At 50.6% G+C, this 22,475-nt stretch overlaps 1 protein-coding gene across 2 annotated transcripts in view; it reads left to right on the forward strand.

Moving 5' to 3' along the window:
* Nucleotides 1-22,475, forward strand: part of LOC126579996 (serine-rich adhesin for platelets) — a 44,190-nt gene that overhangs the window by 11,307 nt on the left and 10,408 nt on the right. For both annotated transcript variants that reach the window (XR_007608488.1, XM_050243814.1), the window contains 5 exons: nucleotides 19,759-19,872; nucleotides 20,293-20,435; nucleotides 20,510-21,293; nucleotides 21,387-22,147; nucleotides 22,250-22,475. The exon at nucleotides 22,250-22,475 is cut by the window's right edge and continues 186 nt beyond it. Coding sequence is in view for 1 of the 2 variants with exons in the window: in XM_050243814.1 (XP_050099771.1) it covers nucleotides 19,759-19,872; nucleotides 20,293-20,435; nucleotides 20,510-21,293; nucleotides 21,387-22,147; nucleotides 22,250-22,475 (2,028 nt within the window). In the remaining variant the exon portion in view is untranslated. The remainder of the gene's footprint in view (nucleotides 1-19,758; nucleotides 19,873-20,292; nucleotides 20,436-20,509; nucleotides 21,294-21,386; nucleotides 22,148-22,249) is intronic.

The following is a 22,475-nucleotide window of genomic DNA, read 5'->3' on the forward strand; positions in this document are numbered from 1 at the left end:
ACGATGGGCACCGTAAAAAGTACCTTTTCGCCGACGCACCTTTCTAAATTTGATGTCATGGATGAAGTTTTTATTAAATCCTCCCCAAAATAAAAGTAAATCTTCTTGAAAAGTTGTCGTTTAATATGCCATTCACTTCAAATAATTAAGTTCCATGGTTACGTCACAAAAAATCGTCAAAAATGATCCTTTTTTTTGTGGCCCGAAACGACCGAAGATCAGATCAAAAAATTTCATTTCAATCGTTCTAATCTTCGCGAGGGATTTTGTTCGGGCTAAGTTCGCCTGTTTCCCTAATACACTTTGGGTTGCTCCATTGTTTTTAATTCGATGACCGTACGATCGATTGTGGCTGTTCGAACGCAACGCGTTCTTATTTACTTTTGTGTACGGTTTTTCTTGTGTTTGCTTTTTTGTTTGTTTGTGTGTATGGACGCGTTTCCTTTGGATGATAAGACACTTTTGTATGAGCAACGAAAATGGTTTTGTGCATTTTCTCCCCACCAAAAACGTGAGAAGGCGATCGTCAAGGATCGTCATTGCGCATCGCTGATCGCCGTCAAAAACCACGACGGACAGCACTACGAAGACGACGACGACGGTCACCTCGCGGTGCATCATGGTCGGTCGGCGTGACAGGTGGTGGGTGGTCGTGGTCGTTACCGATCGACACGCCGCACCGATCGCAGGCGGTGCCCTCTCGGCTCTCAGTTCCTGTTTGACTTCGGCGTCAATTCCAACGTTCTCGACCAATCGATCGCGTCGTGTCACGGTGGAGTATCCACAGGAGTGTTCGGTTCTGTTCGCGTCCTGCGTGTTTGTTTGTGTGCCTTGTGTGCCTGTGTGCGTGTGCGTGCGTGCGTGCGTTCGCAGTTCATTAATTCGCCAAAGCGCCGGCCTCTCCGGCGGGTGGCCACTGGGCTAAACGTTACGCGCGGTCCGCGGTCCGCTCCTTTCCGATGTGGCGGTGTTCCCGGTTGGTGCGAGCGGGGCCGTCGGACTACCGCCGATCGCCGCTGTCGCTGGTCGCGTTTTTTCGTCTGCGCACGGTCACCGCCGCCACCGGGGTCCGGCGGCGCGCCCATTGGCAATCCTACTCCCGGCTGCACCACCACGTCTGCGCAAACCGCGCATCCTACAGCGCAATCGAGAGGCGAAGGGTCGACGCTCGGGCGCTCTGACCAGCCACCAGCCCCGGGGGTGGGGTGGTCGGAGTGGGCGTCGCGTGCCAATGGTGCTGGTGCCCGCCTTCCTCGTTGCCGTGCAATGCTTCGCTTCGAACATTGGCACACTGCTTCGACACCTTGTACGTATCGCAGCCTATGCTCCAGATGCTCGCTCACCGTGTGCTTCCCCCCCCCCCCCCCCCCCGTTCAGCCACCTCACGCGGGAGGGGGTCCTCGAGCTGGCCAAAACCCCACAATGTTGTTATTCGTTATAAATTTGTTTGATATTCGATGTGCAACTGTAAAAAAATAATGTTTTCTAGCAATTCCAGCGCATATGAGCAGAGAAAACGTGTTTTTTTTCTTGTCATAAATCTGCTTTTCTCTTACTTCTCTAATGTCTGTAATCTCTCTCTCTCGGAGATCGCCCCCCAATTTATAGCGTTTGCCTTACCCAAAAAATGAAATTCACTCTACATTGCAACCATTTATCATTAGCAACGTCAGAAATCATCCAGTTGATTGCGGAATCCATCCATCTTCGGTTGAAATTTGCTTTGAATCTCAGAAGCTCCTTTCAAACACCTTCGTTTTGTTTACCTTCCGAAGGTTGGTTAATTGTTGTGCTCATTTCTTCTCAGGATATTGCAGTAAGTCGTCTCCAAAACCTTCCTTGGAGCATTTATTAAGTGTCTGGCACAATATATTGCCAAAAAACAGGCTGGCGAATAAAACGCAAATACAGCAATAAGACGAAAAATTCTCGTAAAACCCATATTTCACAAAATCATCGATAAATCGGTAAAGAGGAACCGAGAGGAATAATTCCGACTCGTTTTATATTTTAAAGACCTTGCTCTTTCAAATGCTAGCTGAATTTTTGCGCGGGCATTGCCGGGGCTTTTGAGAAAATTGATGTTGAAATTTTAATTTTTTCGTGTGATTTTAGGAAGGTTCAAGTTTTTTGATAAAAAGCTGTGATTATTTTTAAACTTCTAACCATAAAAAGCACTGCAAAATATTCTTCCTAATCTCGTAGATGATCGTGTAATTAAAAAAAAACAGGTTATTATCTTGACTATAATTATAACTTTTTTTTTTGACGAGAATGGCGCGAAGCACCTATTTCAGTTATTTGTATCCTTTCGCCTTACAGCTTAAAAAGATAACGAAGCAGGGATGTGTAATTATTGTACGAGTTCTCTACGATAGTGCTGTTATGTGTCGAATATTTTAAAATTATTAGTGAGGCAAAATTTGAAACCTCAAAAAGAAAAATCATCAGCTCGGTAGTTTGACTCAAATACTACCCCTCTGTTCGCCGTTTACTTGCGCTGTGCACCGAGCGAGCATGTGATGGCCTTGGTTGTGTCAGCCAGCGCTGCCTACCGCCACCACCACCACACCACTCGATCGGTCACACTCGAGTCCTGTCTCATGCCACCAACCTCGACATCGGCGCATCGCAACATACTACTCTCCATTGGCTGAGGGCCAATTAACGAAACTACAAAGGCACACCGGAGTCACACACATGCACGCACACATAAAACACCAAATGGTCGGAAGGGGGGCTGCGCAGCCTTGTTTTTTCTCGGTTTTTCCACCAAACAGAACAGGAGAAGGAGATGAAGGGGTATTTTAATCGGATTTCGTGCGTACTGTTTCGGCCGGAGGCACCTTTACGATCGGATCGGATCGGAATCTTCGATGAGAGAGTCACCGTTGTTAGGCGGCTGTCCGTTTTTTTTTTGGGGGTGCTGCTGCACCATCGCGAGATAATTCGAGTTTTCCCTCCCCCCCCCCCCCCACCTGTTGGACGCCGGAAGTGGAGCGAGTTGGTGGAGAAGGGCTCAAAATGGCTGTGACTCCCCCCCTGCACTACCACCACCAGCAAGGGGGCGATTGAAGGGGATTCTTGTTTATTGCAAAAAAAAACACAACAAAACTCTACAAATCCATTGTGTCCGAGGGGTTGCAGGAGGGAGGGTCGATTGTTGGCGCCACTGGGGGTGCCCATGGGGGTGGTGTTGGTGGAAATAATGACCACTTAGTTCGCGCGCGCGGGATGTGCAATGTTTTAATGTGATCACCTCCTCTCTACCTCGCCCCTCCTCCCCCTTCCCTCTCCTCAACACTTTCGCTCAACTAATCACATTGCAAAAGAAAAAAATACCAAAAAAAAAAACCTAGGAGGGGTGGGTTCGTCACCTGAAATTCTGCGACCCGGCCCGGCATCGAAGTCTTTCGTTTTGCGAGGGAATTTTTGCTGTGTTTTTTTTGTTGTTGTTGACGATTTTCATTGCGGTGTGAGTGCGGCAGAGAGGAGCACGAGAAGTGTTGGGAAAGGAGGTGAAAAGGTCGCGCCGAGAAGCGTCGAATGAGAGAGGAGGTGGGAAAATGGCGTTGATGACAATCGATCGATCGATCCCCGGTGGAGCTCATTAGCTGCAGCTGTTGCTTCGGCGTTCGCTGTCACATCACATCCAACATCCAAAAGCGAGGTGCCAAAGGGTCCAAAGGTGGTCAGGGTGGGGTGGGGGGGGGGGGGGGGTGGTGACACGGGTAGTTTTCTCCACCTGGGCCCCTAGCTGGGCGGTTGGCTTCTAACTATGCCATTGCCCTCGTTTTTCGAGCTTCGAGCACTTTCTCCGCCGGCTCCACGAGGCCTCCGTATGTGTGTCTGCGCTTGGTTGTTGTTGGTGTGACAATCAGCAGCAACCAGCCCGCAGTCACTTCGGTGGGCGGGAGGGCGGGCTGGCGGGTGTTGCAGTTGCATTTGGAGCGCACCACATATCGCGGGTGCTCGGTTCCGGAGAGAGAGAGAGAGAGAGAGAGAGGGAGAGAGAGAGAGAGAGTGAAAGAGAGAGAGAGGTTCCGGTTTCAGGGCTGTTCACTTGGGCAACTTTCAAAGCACCACTCTCTCTATCTGTTTCTCTCTCTCTCTCTTCCACTCTCTCTCTCTCTCTCTCTCTCTCTCTCTCTCTCTCTCTCTCTCCCTCACACTTTTTTTATATGATCCTCTCTGTTTGGCTGCGATCCGATCGACTACGCTTCCTTATTCCTTTACGACCCACCATGACCTGAAACGCACAGGAAGCGATCTGGTGGCTGGCTGGCTGGCTAGCTGTGCGGCCATTTCGGTGGCACAACAAGTAGGTCAAGTTCGCCAGATCGGCTTCAGAACAGGTTCGGGCCGATCGCGGGAAGTGACGAGGCGACGCGATTTTTTTTTATCGTTTTTCTTTCGACGTCGTCGAAATGTTTCCTTTTTTTGTTTTCAGTTTTATGCTCGAAGAATTCAACACATACACTGCTACACTGCTACTGCTGCTGCTGCTCATGCTCATGAAGCTACTACTCTGCTGTCAAGGTTACAAACTTTAGGCCAGCCTAGGCGGCACGTTTTTGCCCGATCGATGCAAACTTGAGCAAAGATGTTGTTTGAAACACGGAGCATGCTGTGCGCTTTACTTGATAAAATCTAGCGACCAGATCTAGCGTTTCGTGTCGATGATAACAGCACAAAAAAAAAAAACAATTGAACTCTGTAAATTACATGTGGAAAGGGAGTTTGTCAGTTTATTTTCAAAAAAAGGTGTGCGCCATTCCGAGCAGCCATTCTGGCAGTTCCGCCAGCCGGACATCATGTGTGTTCCAACTCTTTCTGAGCCTGTTCAATCAATTCCTCCTCCGTTTCCGTGCAATAAACTTGTGACAATACAGGGTGAGGCAAAAGCAAAAAAACTGCAACACATTTAACATGCCATATTTTTTTGGCCATTTTTGTTTGAATTTTTTATGGTGAAAACCGAAAACTGTCGGGAATTTTATAAACTTTCAGAATTTCTAGGTCTTGCAATGAACCTTTTAATAGCTTTGGCACATCAATTTGTTGATTTATTTCGCATCCACGGTACAAAAAAAGGTACGAAAAATGGCATGTACTGGCATCTCAATCATCCACAATCATCCCGGTTTGTGCGTCCTGATGGGCAATTCATTCGTCTACATCATTTTGAGTGGTGCTGTGGCATGGAACTTTTCAATTCGCTTCCATAACGCTTTTGGAACATTTTTTTTTTTCGATGTTGTGGTATTTTGCGGTCGACTTTCAGGGCGTCTGGCAATTGCACCAGTATCACAGTATCTGATTATGGCCCGTGGTCCAAATGATTAATTCATATTTAAATGCTGGCAGGCGCAACTGATCGTAACTATTTGCCCATGAAAAATGCCGCAAATTTTGTCTCCCTTTTTTTTGTTTTTCTATGCATACGTTAATGGGTCCTTGGACAATCTTACAAGATTATCTGACCGTGTATGGTGTGTGCAGCAGTCGGACAGTTAGGTCCATCGAGCTTGATCGAGTTGCGAGTGAAACTGACCTCATCAATCCCGCCTTAGGAGGCGGCTCCGCCAGCCGTTCGGTTCCTTAATCGAATCGCGAAGCAATTTACAAATGCCCCCTGAGTGTACGCCACCGGTGGTGGCACTGGTGGTGGTGCAGAGAGGCATTAATAGTCTGCGCGCGCGCGCGCGCGCGTTGATGACGGACCACCATTTCGGTGGTGGTTGTGGTGGCGGTTTTCATTTCCTTTCCACTGGCAGCAGCAGCAGCAGCAGCGTTAAACCGTTCACCCCCGATACATTTGCTGCTGCCAGCATTAAGGGGGGGGGGGGGAGGTTTCGCAACATTGGCCAACGCAACGCTCTGCTCGGACAAGGTTCCACCAGGTGCCGTGCGGTTGCCTTGAATTGCCCAACCAACCAGCAACCGAACCAGCAATCCATCAACCATCCAACACTCAGTTTCTGTTGCTGCTCCGAAGAAGAAGACGAAGAAGAAGAAGAAGGTTTGACGCGATTGACGTCACGGTAGACACGGATCGGCCTTTATCGCACGGAATCGCGGATGAGCTGGCCCGCATTGTCTCATGTCGGTGTGGTGAGAGAGGGAGGGGGAAGGGGGGGGGGGTTGAAGGGTGTCTTTGCCGATCGTTTCCGGTTCCGCGGGGCCACGCTGAAAGACGTGACCACCACCACCACCGGGGCATCAGTTCGGACTGTTCGGACTGTTCGGACTTGGACTTGGATTGCGCTTCGGGAGTTCCCATTTAAGGGGTCCGCCCGTCGATCCCGTAGACCTTCTTCCTTCTTTAGAAGGGAGGGTTTGTGGAGGGGGGTTGCGCGGAGGAGGTGGTCCGGTCCTGGTCCGGTCCGGTTCCGTAACTCGCACGGAAGTCGCGCGCTTCACCCCAATAAGGACACGCGCGCCCTGTGACCTTAATATCGATTTAATTTTAAAGCCTCTCTCTACTTCTCTATCTTCCTTTTTTTCCTGCCACGTAGAAATGTGTGAGAAAGAGAGAGAGAGAGAGCGCTAGAGAGTGAGAGTATGCTCGTTCGGTCTCTAGTTACCCTGACATATTACTCGAAGCAAAGCGAGCTCTCAAGGGTTGCCGAAGGAAGAGGGGAAGGGGGGAGGGTCGTATCGATCCAAGCCACAGTCGCATCATCAGCTCCACCGTCCCCTTGGGAGCCAGTAGCCTCAGTTGTGATCGTGTGTCAGTGGGTCTGTCCGTGTGCTAGACCAACAAAGCGGTCGAATGTTTTTTTTTACTGCTCGGACAGGTGTGTCGCGGTTTGATATTGGATACTCTACTCTACGAACTCTGAACCTCTGCCCTTTTTTCCATTCCGGGCACCTGGTTTTCCTTGGCACTTCCTGTGTGCTGCCTGTGGAAGCTTTGTTTTGTTACATAAGAACTGTAGTTGCTTGCCCGCTCTCTATACGGTTGGTTACCGATCGCAGCCAGCCACCGATCATCGCCCGGGACACCGCTGGACAATAATCCCCATTGGAGTTGCATCCCAGCCGAAGGCGAGTTGGTTTTATCTGTGCACTTTTGGTTTTATCTGTGCATCATTTGCTGCACAGTATTGGAAGTAACTTCATCAGCCAGCTTTTGCCACCATTTGTATATTCCCGATCGATTTTTAATCATTTTACATTGCTTCTTTAGTCTTCTCTAGATATTAGTAGATAATAGCCCAATATAATTGTATTGGACCACACTGCGGGCAATTTCGTGGATTGAAGATTGTTGGTATGAAATCAATGCTGTTCTGCAATCAATGCAATACCAATTGATGATCTCTGTGCTGTAATGGTAGCTTGCCAAGCCGGGCCAGAGCTTAACGGGACCTTTTTTGAAACTTAATTAAAGGTAGAATGATCTTTTCCAGGCATTCTGTCAGTGAACTATCGTCCGTTCCTTTCGTACTTCCTCTACGATTGCTAAAGTCCAATTTGTCTGCTGGCTTTTGCCAAAATGCAGTTTTGCGTGGGTTTTTACTCCAGTCAAATTTAGATTTCATAGTAAGTGTGCAGATTTTTTTTCCACCCTTCGTGTTCCATCGGCGATAGCTTTTGATGGTGTGGTTCGATTTTGTCCAATTTTTTATCACTAAAAGAAAAGACTTGAAAGGTTATTCAAAAGACACCAACAGAGTAGCAAAGCGACCACTAGTGGGCACTGCAGTAAGTAGAAGAGTGCCCGGCCAAATTTAAGGTGTTCCACGCTTTAGGGGATGGAAAACCACACCCCACTTTCCCTACCCCTTTGGGGTGTGATTATGTGATGAAGCAAGCATGCCACAGCGGCTTATGGCAGGACGTATGAAGTCAGACCTCGTCGGACGTGACGCGCAACGGAAAAGGACGGGGGGGGGGGGGGGTGGGGGGGGGCGCCTCATAAGGGGTGTGTGTGGCGTCATGTTGATTAAAATAACAGCCATCGAATAGGGTAACAAAAACCTTTTCCCCCTCTTAAATCGTACCACCGGCCCCGGGTCGCTTTACTCTTTGCTCAGTTTTTAATTTTCTTTTCTAATTCTTTCTCTCTTTCTCTGTCTCTCCGTAGGTGAGTGTACTGGATGTATTTGAAGTGCTGGATGAGGATCACTGCAATCGGGTAAATAGTCGTTACCACAGCCAGATGCTCGCATCAGTCATCAGTCCGCGGTTGGAAAATGAAATTAACGTCTGGCCATGAGCCAAAGCAATGTGACAAGCGTTCGGCCTAGGAACATAGTGTGGTAGATGATCATGAGACCCTCCACTACCTTGAGAGGTGGGGGCCACACATACACCGGGCACACAGCGTTCCCTTATCTGGCGGTATCGGTAAAAGACGCCCGTCAACCCGGAACAACCCGGAGCGTCGCGTGAGGGCGCCTTGAATTTGTCATCATTGCACTCAGACACATACACAACGCGGTGGAAACAGCGCGTTGGGGCAAAGAGACGAGATAAACAGCGAGCCAGCCGACGGTGCGCGGTTATGCTGTTGTTATTTTGTTTTGTATGCTTGTCTCCTACACCCCGTCGCCGAGCGCGCCGTGCCACCGCTACGTTGCGAGTTGCAGTCGAATGATTTGCGCTATGACACGCGACGAGGAGAAGTGGGAGGGGGGAGGCTCTCTACCACTCGAACCACAGCCACATGATGCTGCAGCCGCTGCTGCTGCTGCTGCTGGTAACGATGATCGCGATCGCGCGCGGTGATGAAATTGGTTTGGTGGAAGTGAAATCGGACGACCACGGACGCACGCCGCAACCTCGGTCTCTCGGTCGCAGGAATTGGATCGGGTACCGAGAGCGGTCGTAGTGTGGCTGTGGTCCAAAACACATGTTTTTCAAACAAATAAATAAACGCCACCCCACCCGTTCGTTCCGCCCATCCAAACAAACCTGGATGCTGGTGTGTGGAGTGATGAAAGCGAGAACGGGGCAACGTTCGGTTGTTTGGCACGTACAGCGGATGCGCGCGCGCGCGCGCTCTCGCTCCCTGTATGTCGCGCACTTGCATGTATGTTCGAACGAACGGAGCTGCGATCATTCCGAGAGGGCCCTCGCCATCGCGCATCACCAAACACTTTTTCTTCGTCGTCACGTCGTTTGAGACAATTGTGGGCGGCGTGTTGTAGGGAGGGACGGGTTTGGGACGTTTTAATCGACCGTAAAGGCTGAAGGGCAGCGTTATGGTGACGTGTTGGGATGCACTTGCCACAGCTTGTTGCTGCTGCTGCTGCTACGGTTAGAGCAATTCGTTTTTATCACACGCTTTGCATGCAACTATCAATCCGTTTTCTACCGTTTGCTTGAGTAGCGAGGAACACCAGAAATGGAATCCGTGTAGCTACAAACAGCGGGCATATTCTGTAGCTCTCGCGTCCAATAAACCATTCACACTTTGGCCAAATTCGGCGCCAGGCATATTTGAACTCTATTTGCAAGTACTACCAAAAACCTCGAGCATAATTCATCAAAAACCGTGAGCATAATTCGTCGTACGAAAGTTTCGAGCGAGCGAGGATTGAGGCTTGTAAAGCAACGCGCACCGGTTCCGCGTGCGTGTCACGGCTCCGGATATCGGTAGCGGTAACTGGTCGGTTCCAATTCCACATTCACGTTCACAAATCCGCTGCCAGTGTGTAGTGCGTCCACTAGCAAAAATGCAATGCAATGAAACAGCAGCGGCATTGTTGCATGCGCACCCTTTTTCCCGCCACTCTCCACCACCACCACCACGTACCTCAACCGTATGTCCGCTTCCGGCCTTGGTTGGGCCCCTTTGGTGCTGCTGCAGATCATCAACCGCGGTGCTCTGGTGCATTGTGCTTTGCATCTGCGCTTTTCGGAGGGGAAGGGCCTTTGGTTAGGCGTGGCGTGGGGTCCATCTTGCTCAGCTGCACCACACCACACCACACCACACCACACTACACCCCATGCGCAAATATGCGCGCGCACATTACCGTGCACCGTATCGATCCGGTCGAACAATCGAAATTGCTGCCGATTGCTCCCATGTGGGCGTGCGTGCTCGCTGGTCAATCACCGCGCACTGCCAATGCGTGTGTGCGCCCACCCCTCCCCACCGTCCCTGTTTTTTTCTCTCTGTGTGGTGTTTTGGTGTGGCTTCCGGAATGGATTTGCGCTGCATGTCTGTCTCCTCATCAGCCCCGGTGTGCGTACCCAACCGAAGAACGCTAATAGCCCTGGCCGGGGAGGGGAACAGCACACCAATACCCACTACCCTCCCCCCCCCCCCCCCCCCCCCCCGGACTATCCCTTCCAGGCTCTTTCTGTGGCCCGTACAATGAAGAATGTTAGGTGTGGTGTGGGACCTCGAGAGAAGGTGCTCCCATTTGTGCTAATGCTGTACTAAAGCTATGTTTATGATTGGAATATTTTGCAAAGTTTAGCAAAGTGTATGTGTGAGAAAGGAGGGATGCGATTGATGATGATAATGATGATGCCGTTTCTTCCATTTCTTCGTTGAACGGTTCTATTCTTCCTCGCATCTGTTGATGCTGCTACTGCTGCTGCTGCTGCTGCTGCGTAGCGGACGATATAGTGTGCAACAATGGCGCGTGATCGTGTGCGCGCCGGGACTGTACGGTTTTATTTTCGGTTGGAGCGTTTTGGTTTTTGTTTTCCCTTCTTTTTCGGATGCTCCCCGCTGCCTAACGGCCGCGAGTAACGGGTTGCTGTACCGGTTTGGGGATCCCAAGGGGCGGGGGGGGAGGAGGCTCTCGCTACATTACTACCGGCTGTGTTTGGTGGGCCAATCAAACGTTCCTTCCTCGGCAGGAACGTAGCGTACCGATGCCAGATGCGATCTTTCCGGCAGCTCCGAGGGAGGACGGGCGTTCCGTTGGTTTCATCTCGTCTTTCCGCGCTTGTGTGTGTTTATATGCTGGTGCCATACTGTTTCCATGGCTGGCTGGCTGGCTGGCTGGCTGGCTGGCTGGCTGGCTGGCTGGCTTGCTGTCTGTTGCTGAATCCATTTCACCGTTCCATGCGAACCAGGAGCTAGAGGAACTACCGGAGAGGAGCGGATGGATGGATATGTAGAGGAAAGGCGAAAGAAATGGACCCGGGTTGGAGTCCAAGGGATGGGCGAGTAAGGGAGGTGCTGGTTAATATGTACCCGCGCGTTAACTGAGGTCAATTTGCCGTGGCACGGAGTAGCGCGGTCGCTGGCATCTGTCCGGATAAGACACAGACAAGTGGCCAGACACACACGCACCAACACACACACACACTAATACGAGCGTATGGGAGCGGAAATTGATCAAACAAACAGAATACACCACGCGGTGTTGCGTTGTGGATGCGGCGATTTAGGAGAATGGAAAGGTCAGAAGGACAGGTTAAGAGGGTTCCTTCACGTGTCGGGGTGCCGAAAAAGCGGGGGTAGTGGAGGGAAGTCGTTGATTTTCTCGCTTATTGGGCGAAGGGTCGTTAGTCATTCGCTCTATCCCCCGGGCGGCCCGGGTATGTGTGTACCAGAATCGATCAAACAAAGGTGGTAAAGACGGGCATCCAGGCAATCAACCAAGTATACAAAAACCAGTGGGAATGGGGGGGTTGGTGTTTGGGACCACCAGGCCGTGCAGGGTTCTGCTTGAGCGACAACAAGAACATCGCGTCAACGCACACACTCGTTGCGATGCGCTTGTACGCACTTTGCTGTCGCCGCATCATTCACCTAGGGGTTTGATGGGGTGGCCCCCCGTCATCCCCAACCAAAGGGAAGGGTGCGTGCGTGCCGCTACTGTGCACCAATTCATATCGTTCGGGTTCTCCACGGCTGTTTGATCGATGGCATGGCTGGCACATTGTCACTCCAATCTCCCCTGGAAGGGGGGTTGGCGTCCTTGGCCACCGGGGGTGGGGGTGGTGAGTGGGGTGTGCCCTCTTGGCACAATCTTTCGGAAGATCACCTTCCTCTCTTCTCTATCTGTATCGGTGGGCCGCGCAAACACGCACACAGTAAAATGCACGCACGCGCACCCCACCGGGTGGGGTTATGGGGGGTGGGGGGTTTGTTTGTCGTGGAAGCAGGATCTGGTTGTCAAGGCTGAACTTGAACTTGGGCTCGGCATCGATTTAACGGCGCGCAGTCGTACACTACCACCCCTCCGCATCCCCTCACTGTCCCCTTCCCTTCCCCATTGTGCATCTGTGAGGACCTGTGAACCTGTTTTTCGCTACCCCGGCTGCCGATGGGACCGACAATCATGATGATGATGATGATGATGACGGGGCGCGCGTGGTTCGCTCGCTCGCTCGCTCGTGGCTTTCATTACTTTCTCTTCGCGAAACGGTGCGGTGCGTGCGTGCGTGCGTGCGTGCGTGTGTGTGTGGTCTGGCGGTAGGACATGCATTGACCTAGATGATGAGGTCGCTCACGTGACCCCGTGAACCACCCCTCGCCTCGCCATCTTCTCAGCCGGGTTTGGGCGGACGAACGAAGGATAAATATTGCGTTGATTGCGTCGAAAATGGTGACGTGATGCAGGTGCAGGGGTTGTGGTGGTGGTGGTGGTGCTGCTGGGTACCAAATGGTGGTCCAAATGTCAAATTAGAAAGTTCCAGTGGAAATCCGTGGAGTGGATTGAGAGGGCAGATAAAAAGGGATGGAGAGAGCCGGGGCACACAGACACACGAAGGAAGTGCCATGCAGGTCCCTCGGAATCCTGGAGTCGTCTTCCCCGCAAGCTTCGCCTTTTTTTTTTTTTTTGTTGTTATTGTCTCTAGCGGTGGGTGAAAAGCACCTTTTTCTTCTCTCCGCGCGAAAGCGCTTTCCACCACCATCACCACTATGCGGATACTAGCGGATGGATGGAGTTGGTGCGTGCGGCCAACAACATCATCAACAACCAAAACAGCAAACCTTCGAAGCAGCATTTTTACCAACCAAACGGGGTCAGTGCCATGTGTCGTTCGAAAAGAGAGAGAGAGAAAGAGAGAGAGAGAGAGAGCCTGAGATATGACGCATCGCCTCGTCCGAAACATCCCCCAGCGGTTAAAGGGTTGAGGAGAGAGAGAGAGAGAGAGGAGCTGCATAGCAGTGCATTTGACTCTCGCAGCTAGGTGCAAGTGGCCGGCGACGTGGTGTTGTGCTGCGCGGAACGGAAAGGCGTCCATTAGAATGCTCCCGGTGCGATCTCGCGAAGGGAAGGGATATTGGCGCCATATCCGAACAATGTGCCCCCCCCCTGTCTGCTGTGGATATCTAGCAATAAGCAGGGATGATTCATCCTCACTGCCGCTTACCGTCGTTTCGTTCGACTTTCAGCTTCAATTTCAGCATCAAATGAATGTCGCAACTGCGTCTGTCTGCTGTGGATGTCTGGGTTTGATATACAGTGGTCGGCATAAGTAAAAGCCCACCTCTACCTGGTCCACCACGTTTTCCCCACGTAAATTCGACATTTTCGGTCGCAAAGGCCTTGTGATTTTTTTTTTGCTAGAAGCTCGAACTTTCCTCTTTCCAAATCACTTGCTTTGAGCTTGATAGATTTGATAGTCTCTTTTTGAAAATTCTTCAAGTGCGAGATGGTTGATTGTGATAAAAGTAAAAGCCCACTTTTGCAAAGGACTTAAGTATTATTAGGACTCTGACAGAGCCCTGTGGTTACTGTATCGTTAATAGGACTTTAATTTACATCTTTTTTAATGTTTTACGTACCCTTCATTATTGTTTACATATGTTAAGTTCACTTATCCTAGCCTCTCCAGTAGAAAGTCGATTGCGCGCGGGTTTTTGCACGTGTTAAGGGTGTAACGACGGACAGCTAACCATATGCTCATCAGAAAACTGCTTGTTAATCATTGTTTGAACCAAGTACTTAAACAGATATAAGCAGAAAAATTATCATCAATCGGAGGGCAGTTCATGACATGCTTTTTTTATTTATTCAGTCAGCGTACGTTTGCAAGGAAACAATTTTGTTGAGCAATAGGAAAATGATTTTAAACGAATCGCTAAAACCATAAGTTCTGATTGACATTCTTCGTCGTATTAATCGTCTAGAATCACCTTCGCAAAGCTCAGTTTGAGAATTGATGGATATTTTTATATAAATTCCTTTATGAACGTTGTTTCTATTAAAAACTATTATTTTACGAGGCAATAGGCATGTGAAATACATGTCAAAATAGTTACAAATGAAAATCCGGGGTATGAGTACCCCATATGAATTGATAAACATGTTTCCCTGCAGGTGGGCTTTTACTTTTATCACAATCAACCATCTCGCACTTAAAGAATTTTCAAGAAGGCACTATCAAACCTATCAAGCTCAAAGAAAATGATTTGGAAAGAGGAAAGTTCGAGCTTCTAGCGAAAAAATCACAAGGCCTTTGCGACTGAAAATGTCGAATTTACGCGGCGAAAACGTGGTGGACCATAGAGATGAGCTTTTACTTGTGCCGACTAGTGTATTCTCCCTATTCCAGGAGAAGAAGTAAAGGAAGAAACAAATAAAGGGGGCGGGGGGGGGGGCATAAGTACAATAAGCAGGGATGATTCACCCTCACTGCTGCTCACCGTCGTTTCTTTCGACTTTCAGCATCAAATGCATGTCGCAACTGCGCTGCAATGTGCTCCCGTGACGGGCCATGGCCGCTTAGTAGCCCTTTCGAGCGTCAGCACCGTCCGAAACCGAGACGAGATCGACCCGGCGGATGCTTCGGATCGTGTTGTTGTTTTTTTTTTTTTGTTTATTGGGAATGTTTGCCCCCCGGGCGGGGTAATGGGCGGCCCACGTTCTTCGCTGTTTATGTGTCTGTGGCTGTAGAAGAGATTCTCGATCGCCGTTCTCCGCTCATTTTGTGCTGGTTCCAGCACATTTCTTGGCTAGTGTTGCTGTTTTACGTGGCTTGGTGGTTGGTGTTTGTTCCTGTTTATGTTATAATCCCGGTCACTTAACGAACGATAAGTTTATGGGTCCCCGTGCACGCGTGCACACCGTCAACGGAGTGCCGTGCAGCTTCTGCGCAAGAATTGTGTACACCATCGCTCGCTCGCTTGCTGACATCCCTATTTCTGTACACCACCGGCGGCTGTTTTTTTTTTTTGTTGCTGTTTTGTTAAAGTGATTGCAGTAGATCGTACTTTCCACCCTGTCCCGGGCAGGCTAGTGTTTTTGCTTCGATTGAGGTGATTTTCGTTTAGATATTCGTGTTCGCTGGATTTGGTCTAAAGTGTTCATGCTGTAGTACAGGGTGTACAGCCATGCCAAAAAAGCAAAATGCCATATTTTTTCATTCAATTTTTGTTTGAATTTTATTGAGTGACATTTGTGGTTTTGTTGCTCAATAAAAAAAAAAAACATTAAACCGACACGCTTATGACACGCTCTTTCACGAGTATCCGGTTTTTCTTTCGGAAACTTTCCCACTAAAATGCTTTTCTTGACGCGCTTGTGTACAATAAAATGAGCTATCACTGGAATAAATCTCCCAGCCAGCAAGCCAGCCTGTTGGACGAGCGGTTTAGAAATGGCAGCATTTTGCAGTTGCAGGTTGGCAGTTGGTGCTTGATCAGCAACTTCATTAGTGGTGCTATTTTGAAAGCGATTTTTAACGATTCCACGATTTGTCCAAGCGACCGAAGGATGCAATTTTCAAAAAAAAAAAAAAAAACAGACGAACAGTTAGTGCTTTAAAGGTTTCGTCGCAGTTTCCCGGCCCGATAATCCTGCCATCTGTGTGCTAGGCGCTAGGAAAACTGGAAATTATCACCGTTCAGGGGGGGGGTTCAGTTCGGTTCACTAGCGGAAGTGCGGGCCTGTTGGTTAGGCGTATGATGTGTCTGAGTCACTTTCTGCACCCCCCCCCCCCCCCCCCACCTCCCAACCCTGTTTGTGCCTCGCGAAATCGACGGACGCCTACACGTCCGTTCTTCGCCGTCTTCGGAACCGTCGGCCTCTGGCCTACGCTCGTCTTGCCGCGGCCAAGCGAACGTTCGATTTCTAGCCCTAGATGGCCATCCTGGCGATGCATCCAAACTCTTGACGGGGGGTGGGGGGTGGGGGGGTCTGATTCGGGCCCCGAAAGAGACAGACGATGGCGATGGTGACGAGGGTCGCCAACGCTCCTTAATTGGTTTTGTTGGGAGGTGCGCCTCCGACGCACTCCGAGAGACAAAAGCCCCTCCCCCCCCCCCCCGCACCCCCGCGTACCGTGGGACGATGTGTGGTGTTGTGCTGGTTCGGTGTGGTCGGTGAAGTCGCGTCTGCAAATCCCACGTGTTCACACCGTTTTTTTTTTGCACGTTTGCGCGTGCCAGCACAAGGTCTCGCCACACACACGCGTGCCTGCCAGTGTGTGTGTGTGTGTCAGATGGGGGTTTTAGAAGGGGGACATCAACCCCCCTCCCGGCGTGTGTAGGCGCGAGGCATCCGTGAGATGGCCCCATGGACGGACGGTGCCATCAACCTTCGCGGCGCACGGCTGGCTGAACCACCGACGAAACCGTCGCGGGGCCCCAGACCCATTGCTTAATCTCATTACGCGGTGCTCGGTATGTGCGCACACGTTTTTTTTTTGTTCTTTTATTGTAAAGTAAGGTTGAAACAAATCTTCAATCAACTTAAGGGGGGCTTTCGGTATTTAACTCTTTATGTGACACATATTTTTAACATTTTCCCCCTAAATGCTAATCTTTTCAAGAACATGTGTAAACGTTTTGGATCAATCGCAGAAAAACTGACAAAGTTACAGATTTTTGAATGTCTGTGTTTCATATAAGGATCCGTGCAGCTCGCCACTTTGCAGCGCGTTTCACCGAAAGCAACGTTTTCAAAGTCGGTGCCCATCGTAGCGTAAAAACTACTGGACCGATTGATTTGAAAATTTTAACACATAATCTGTACACTCTTTGCCAGGTAGTCTCGTTGAGATATGATGAAAATTGTTGATACTTTTTTTTAAACAAATCTGTAAAGTTCGTTTTTTATGGCAGAATCGCAAAAAGCATCAGTTTTTACAACTTCAAAAATCTGCCAAAAATCGAAAAATAGGGAATTCATCAAAAACTTGACGAGGCTACCTGGATAATCTAACCTTTCAAACGAGTATCGATTTGTATTTTACCGACGACCCATCACGCAGCTACGTTGTGGGCACCAGGGTAAAAAGTACCTTTTCGCAGACGCACGTTCAGAAATTTGTTGCCCTGGATGAAGTTTTTATTCAATTTTACCCAAAATAGTACCAAATATTCTTCAAAAGTTGCAGCTTAATATGACGTACACTTGAAAGAATAAAGTTGAATGGTTACGTCACAAAAAATCGTCAAAAATGATCCTTTTTTTGGCCTCGCACACCCACTCAATTTTATTTATCAATGCAAGCTGCTTGACGCTCAATATATTTATCGTGTGTCAGGGCTACATTGATACAGTTGTCAATAAGGGTTTAAAATTTTCGGAAAGCTGAAAATATATTGATTTTGGAAGTTTTTTTTTGTTTAAATCAATCAATTTTTATTCCATGTTACAGTCCTTTTTCGAATCCGGACATTTTACACCAACTGCCTATGTCATCAAAATTTGAACAGGGACATGACGGCTAACATTGGTGCGTCTGCCCTGCCCTGTCGAAATGTTTATGATTATTCCAATGCGAATGCATAAAAAAAAATAAGAAGTCAATGAAATGCCATTTGTTGCATCAAACACATTGATGAATAAAATTCAGCGTTAGTAGTGGGGACACACACGCTTTAGAGCAGCGCAATCCTGCAATGGCTCCCTCCCTGTGTGCTGATAAGAAACGCACTGGCTTTTGTTACTGAGCGAGCAAAGATCGCCCGCCCCCTGCGATCCACGAGATATGTCCACATATCTGAGTGGTGGAGTGTAATACGGGGGGCGAAATCGTGATTATGTTTCACGCCAGCGCAGCTTTCGCAGCATACGGGGCTGCCATACAGAGAGAAAGAGAGAGAGAGAGAGAAAGAGAGAGAGACTACGCAGCGAGCAGCGAGAGTGTGGGCCAATGCGCTTCGGGTTTAATTGCGATTTGAAAGTTTGATTGCACGCGGAAGGCGTACCCCCCCCCCCCCCCCCTGCCCCCACCGATGGACTTCGAGTGATGGTATTGTTGTTGTTGTTGTAGACGGATACATTGATGTAGTACTTTGTTGCTTTGTTGTGTTGAGATCTGCCATTGAAACATGAAGCCTCTCTCTAAGCCTCTCAGCTCTCCACATTCCGTCATCGCGACGTTCGTTCGTGTTAGTGTAGTTCCATTCCAAGGCCCTTCTGCTAAGTATGGCGTTAAAACCGAAACCGGGAAGCGAACAACAACAAAAAAAAAATCCAATCCGAGCAATATATCACTGCTGATCGAGCGATTGGCTGAGGATCGGTGAGGTTTCGTGGCGGGGTCTTTCTGCTCCGCCCGGCCGTCGTCGTCGTCGTCGTCGCTGCTGAACTTGTTCTAGAATTCTTGTTGTCAGCAGAGCAAGAGTCCACGAGTGGTGCAGACGTGTGCGGCACGGCAATCCGTTCTAGGGATATCGATCAAACTCTGCCTCGGAAAAAAGCGCTACTGTGTAGATCACGCAAAGTCCTCCGAGACACCAAACCTCTCTCGCCCTTATTTTGGTGCGACGAGCGGAGCGCACGACGGGCCTTTTCCAGTAGTGAACCCTTCCAGATTTTCCAGCCACACTACCCCTCCCTCCCTCCCTCCGTTGCAATGCAGTGTGGTACTGTGGGCCCTCCCTCCCCCTTTTTTGCTATGCTTTTATGTTATGTCATTTGGAGTTTCTCCGTCGTCGCTAACCTGGTTTGTCGTTTTCCTTTAAACCTCATTTTCCGCGCTCGTGCGCCCCCCCCCCCTCTCTCTCTCTCTCTCTCTCTCTCTCTCTCTCTCTCTCTCTCTCTCTCTCTCTCTCTCTCTCTCTGAGATGTATGTGTCGTACTGCTTTGTGTTTCACTAAATCCGGGCCAAATCAGGCGCCACGGAGCTCCCAGTAATTGATAATCGATCGAAGCGTTTCAACCTCCCCACCCGCACCCCCACCCCAACCACTTCTCACTCTTTCACGCGCTCTCTTACTCGCTTTCTCGGAGGTTGGAGGTTTTGTGTTTTTTTTTCGATCGAACGCGATCGAACGAATCCGATTGGATTCATCCATCATCAGATCGATCGTTTCGGCTCGGAGGCGCAAGCAAAGTCCCAAACCTCCTACTCCCAACTCCGTCGACAATAGTCGTAGCAAAGCCAAACGAGAGATGGAAAGTTTGGCGCTTTGCCATACCAGGGGGGAAATGAGGGAAATGTGAAAAGGGAATGTGAAAGTGAAAATACGCGCGGAAAGTGCGCCGTGTTGCACAATTCGCAGCCATGGGCATGGACCATGGGTTAGTGTATGTTGGAGTAGGGTGGTTGCTATGGTACTGCCCAGATTAGCCATTAACGCGCCCGATGTCCCCCTGGAGCTGACGGAGATGGAAGGAGATACCCGATTTTCCCTCGATATGATGGTTGGACCAGTAGGCACCTTGGGTATATTGTGGAAGACAGTTCGCAACAGTTCGCAGTTTGATGATGATGAAACAGTCGATTAAGAAGAAGAAGAAGAAAATGATGATGATGATGATGATGAGGAAGAGAGCGTGTTAATGAACGCGCAGAGCCAACACATCTTGATTCGTTTTTCTGCACCATGTAATGTACCCTGTGTCTCTCTCTCTCTTTCTCTCCATCGTCTACTTGCAGAGTGACCTGTGCACCCTTGGTTCGCGACCTGGTATGGAGTATGTGCCATTGAGGACGCCAGCTACCGAGCCGTATCACTATCATCACGTCACCGACCAAACCAAGTCACTACAGGTACGTAGATCATGCAGCCAGCCCGCCAGCCAGCCAGCCCGCCAGACAGCTAGCCAGCCAGAAGTTAGACACCATGTTGCCCATCTGGCAGTCCGACAGCCGGCCAGCCCAGTAACGGCGCATACGCCCGCAAACCGGTGGTTAATCGGCCCGAGTCGGTCGGCCAGACCTGGTGTTTGCCGGCGTTAGAGCATCCTTTCCAGCGTATGCGATGGAAGAGAAGGGGAGGCCAGAAATGCCAGCACAGTTATGTTCGGCCCCGGAAGCACGCAGCGGTGTGTGGTGCCCCTTTGAGTAGAGGATGCAGGAGAGGAAGGGAAGCGGAAAGAGTGGAGTAAAGCATAATGAAGCGAAGGATTATGCGCTGTTTGTTTCCTCTCTCACCCACTCTTTTCTCTCTCTCTCTCTCTCTCCTCACAGGAATTGCAGAATGAAGTCGGTGCTCTGCTGGAGTTCCGCGATCTGGTTATCGAAACCTTTCCCGACCTTAAATCGAAGATGGCATCGTCAACGACGAACAGCACCCTCACCGGCCTACCCTCATCTTCGTCCCTAGCGGCCCGGTAAGTGTGCTCTTCAGATGCGCGCACACACCCCAGTGCAAACGGCTAATGCATTTGTCCATCTCATTTTGCAGACGCGAGTGGGAACCCGGTATCCGGATACGGCGAAAACTGACACAGAAGGATGGTGCCGGCGGCGGTGGTGGGGCACTCAGCAGTGGCTGCAGCATCGGTGCCCTTGGTAGCGGTGGTGGTGGTGGTGTTGGGCTTAGCAATGTCGCCGGCACGATCACCGCGGCCAACAGCAGCAGCGGTAGCAGCGGTAGCAGCACCACCATCATCCCTGGTAGCGGAGGTGGTTGTGTTGGTGGTTCGGGGACTACCATGGCACTCGCAGGGCACCAAGGTGCATCCGCCCCGGCCGCTGCTGGCAGCAGCAACAACAGCAACCACAACAACAACAACACCACCTCTTCCTCCTGCTCATCCGATCTGAACCACCTGCAGCAGCAACAACAGCAACACTCGCATCAGCATCATCCACCACACCATCACCATTACCATCATCATTCGCACAGCGGTGGCGTTGGCGGGACCGGTGCGGTCGCGGGTACTGGTGCTGGTGCTGGTGTCAGCAACAGCAGCAGCACCAGCAGCAGTGGCGGCAGTAACAGCAACAACAATAGCAGTGGTCACCACCACCATCATGCGCAGCATCAGCCGGCGCAACCGGTGCAACACCATTCGTCATCTTCGCTGATACGCAGCCGAAGCAACTCCCATAGCGGTAAGAAGGAACCAAAGAGCGGCGAAGGCAACAACGGTAGTGTGATACAGGACTCGGGCTTCTCCACCGAAACGTCCTCGTCGAAGGAGACGCACAGTGCGGCGTCGTCCACTAGTGGTGCTGTGCTGCAGGTACGTAGTTTGGTTTTGGCACAGGAATTCACATTACACATTTCAAACTAGCCATTCAATATTCATACATTCAATTTTACGCATTCAAACCAGGGAACGAGCTCGTCGACCAGCGCCAACAACCGGCTAGCGCCGGGTCAGGAGAACGAACTGTGGAATTTGCTCGATGTGATACATAGGAAAAGTAACCGGTTGCGCGAGGAACTAGACGCGCTGCCACTGCTGCAGCGGGGCGGGAAGCTTAGGGGATCCAATTTAACTTTTAGCAATCAATCGGCAGCCGCCGGGGTGGCATCGACGGTGCCAGCAGCAGCAGCAGCAGCAGCAGCAGTGGCTACTAGCAGCGGTGGTACGTCGTCCGCAGCCGCGGCGTTGGAACCGCTAACGATACCGGAACACCCGCACCAGTCATCGCACAGCGGCAGCAATATCGTCATCCATCATAGCAATCCTGCTGCCGTGGTCGCTTTGGGCGGTAGTGCGACCAGTGGGGCCAATGTGACCGTACTGGCGACCGGCAGTGCTACCGATGGCGGCCAGCACGGCAAAACAGCTCCGCCCCCGCACTATGCAGCGGAGACCAGCCAAGCGGTGGCGATGGCAGCGGCCAAGGATCACATTGTACAAATTTTGCGCCAGGAGCGCGACCGACTGCTGGACAAGCTGTCCAGCTACGAGGCGGAAACGGTAGCCGGGCGCATCCGTGCGGCAAAGATGCAGGACGAGGTCGAAACGCTGACGCTGACCGTACGCAAGCTGCACGAACAGCTGAAAGCGGCCCAAAACCAGCAGCTAGAGCTAAACACGAAACTCCATGATCTCCACCAGCAACCTGTAAATAAAAGTGCATCTAGGTGTGTGTCTAGGGGCCGCGGTGCTCGATCGACCGAGACATGGTCGCGCGCGTATGTACGAGTGACAATCGTTTGATATGATCCTATCCCTTGTTTCTGCAGTTCATCCGATACAGCAGTGCAGCAGGGAAGCAGCTCAGGTACGGCGCAGCAAACGGCATTTGCCAAAGCGCCCCGCTACCATGCAACAGTGCTGGGTCCAGCAGAAAGCAGTAGCAGCGGCAACGTTAGCACCAGCACCGTGATCATATCCGCGGCGACAGCTAGCTCGGGCGCATTGGACGATACGACGTGCGCCGTTACCGGCCAGGGTACCGGTGCCGGGGAG

Source organism: Anopheles aquasalis, chromosome Y (assembly GCF_943734665.1).
Source record: "Anopheles aquasalis chromosome Y, idAnoAquaMG_Q_19, whole genome shotgun sequence".
Taxonomy (NCBI): Eukaryota; Metazoa; Arthropoda; class Insecta; order Diptera; family Culicidae; genus Anopheles; species Anopheles aquasalis.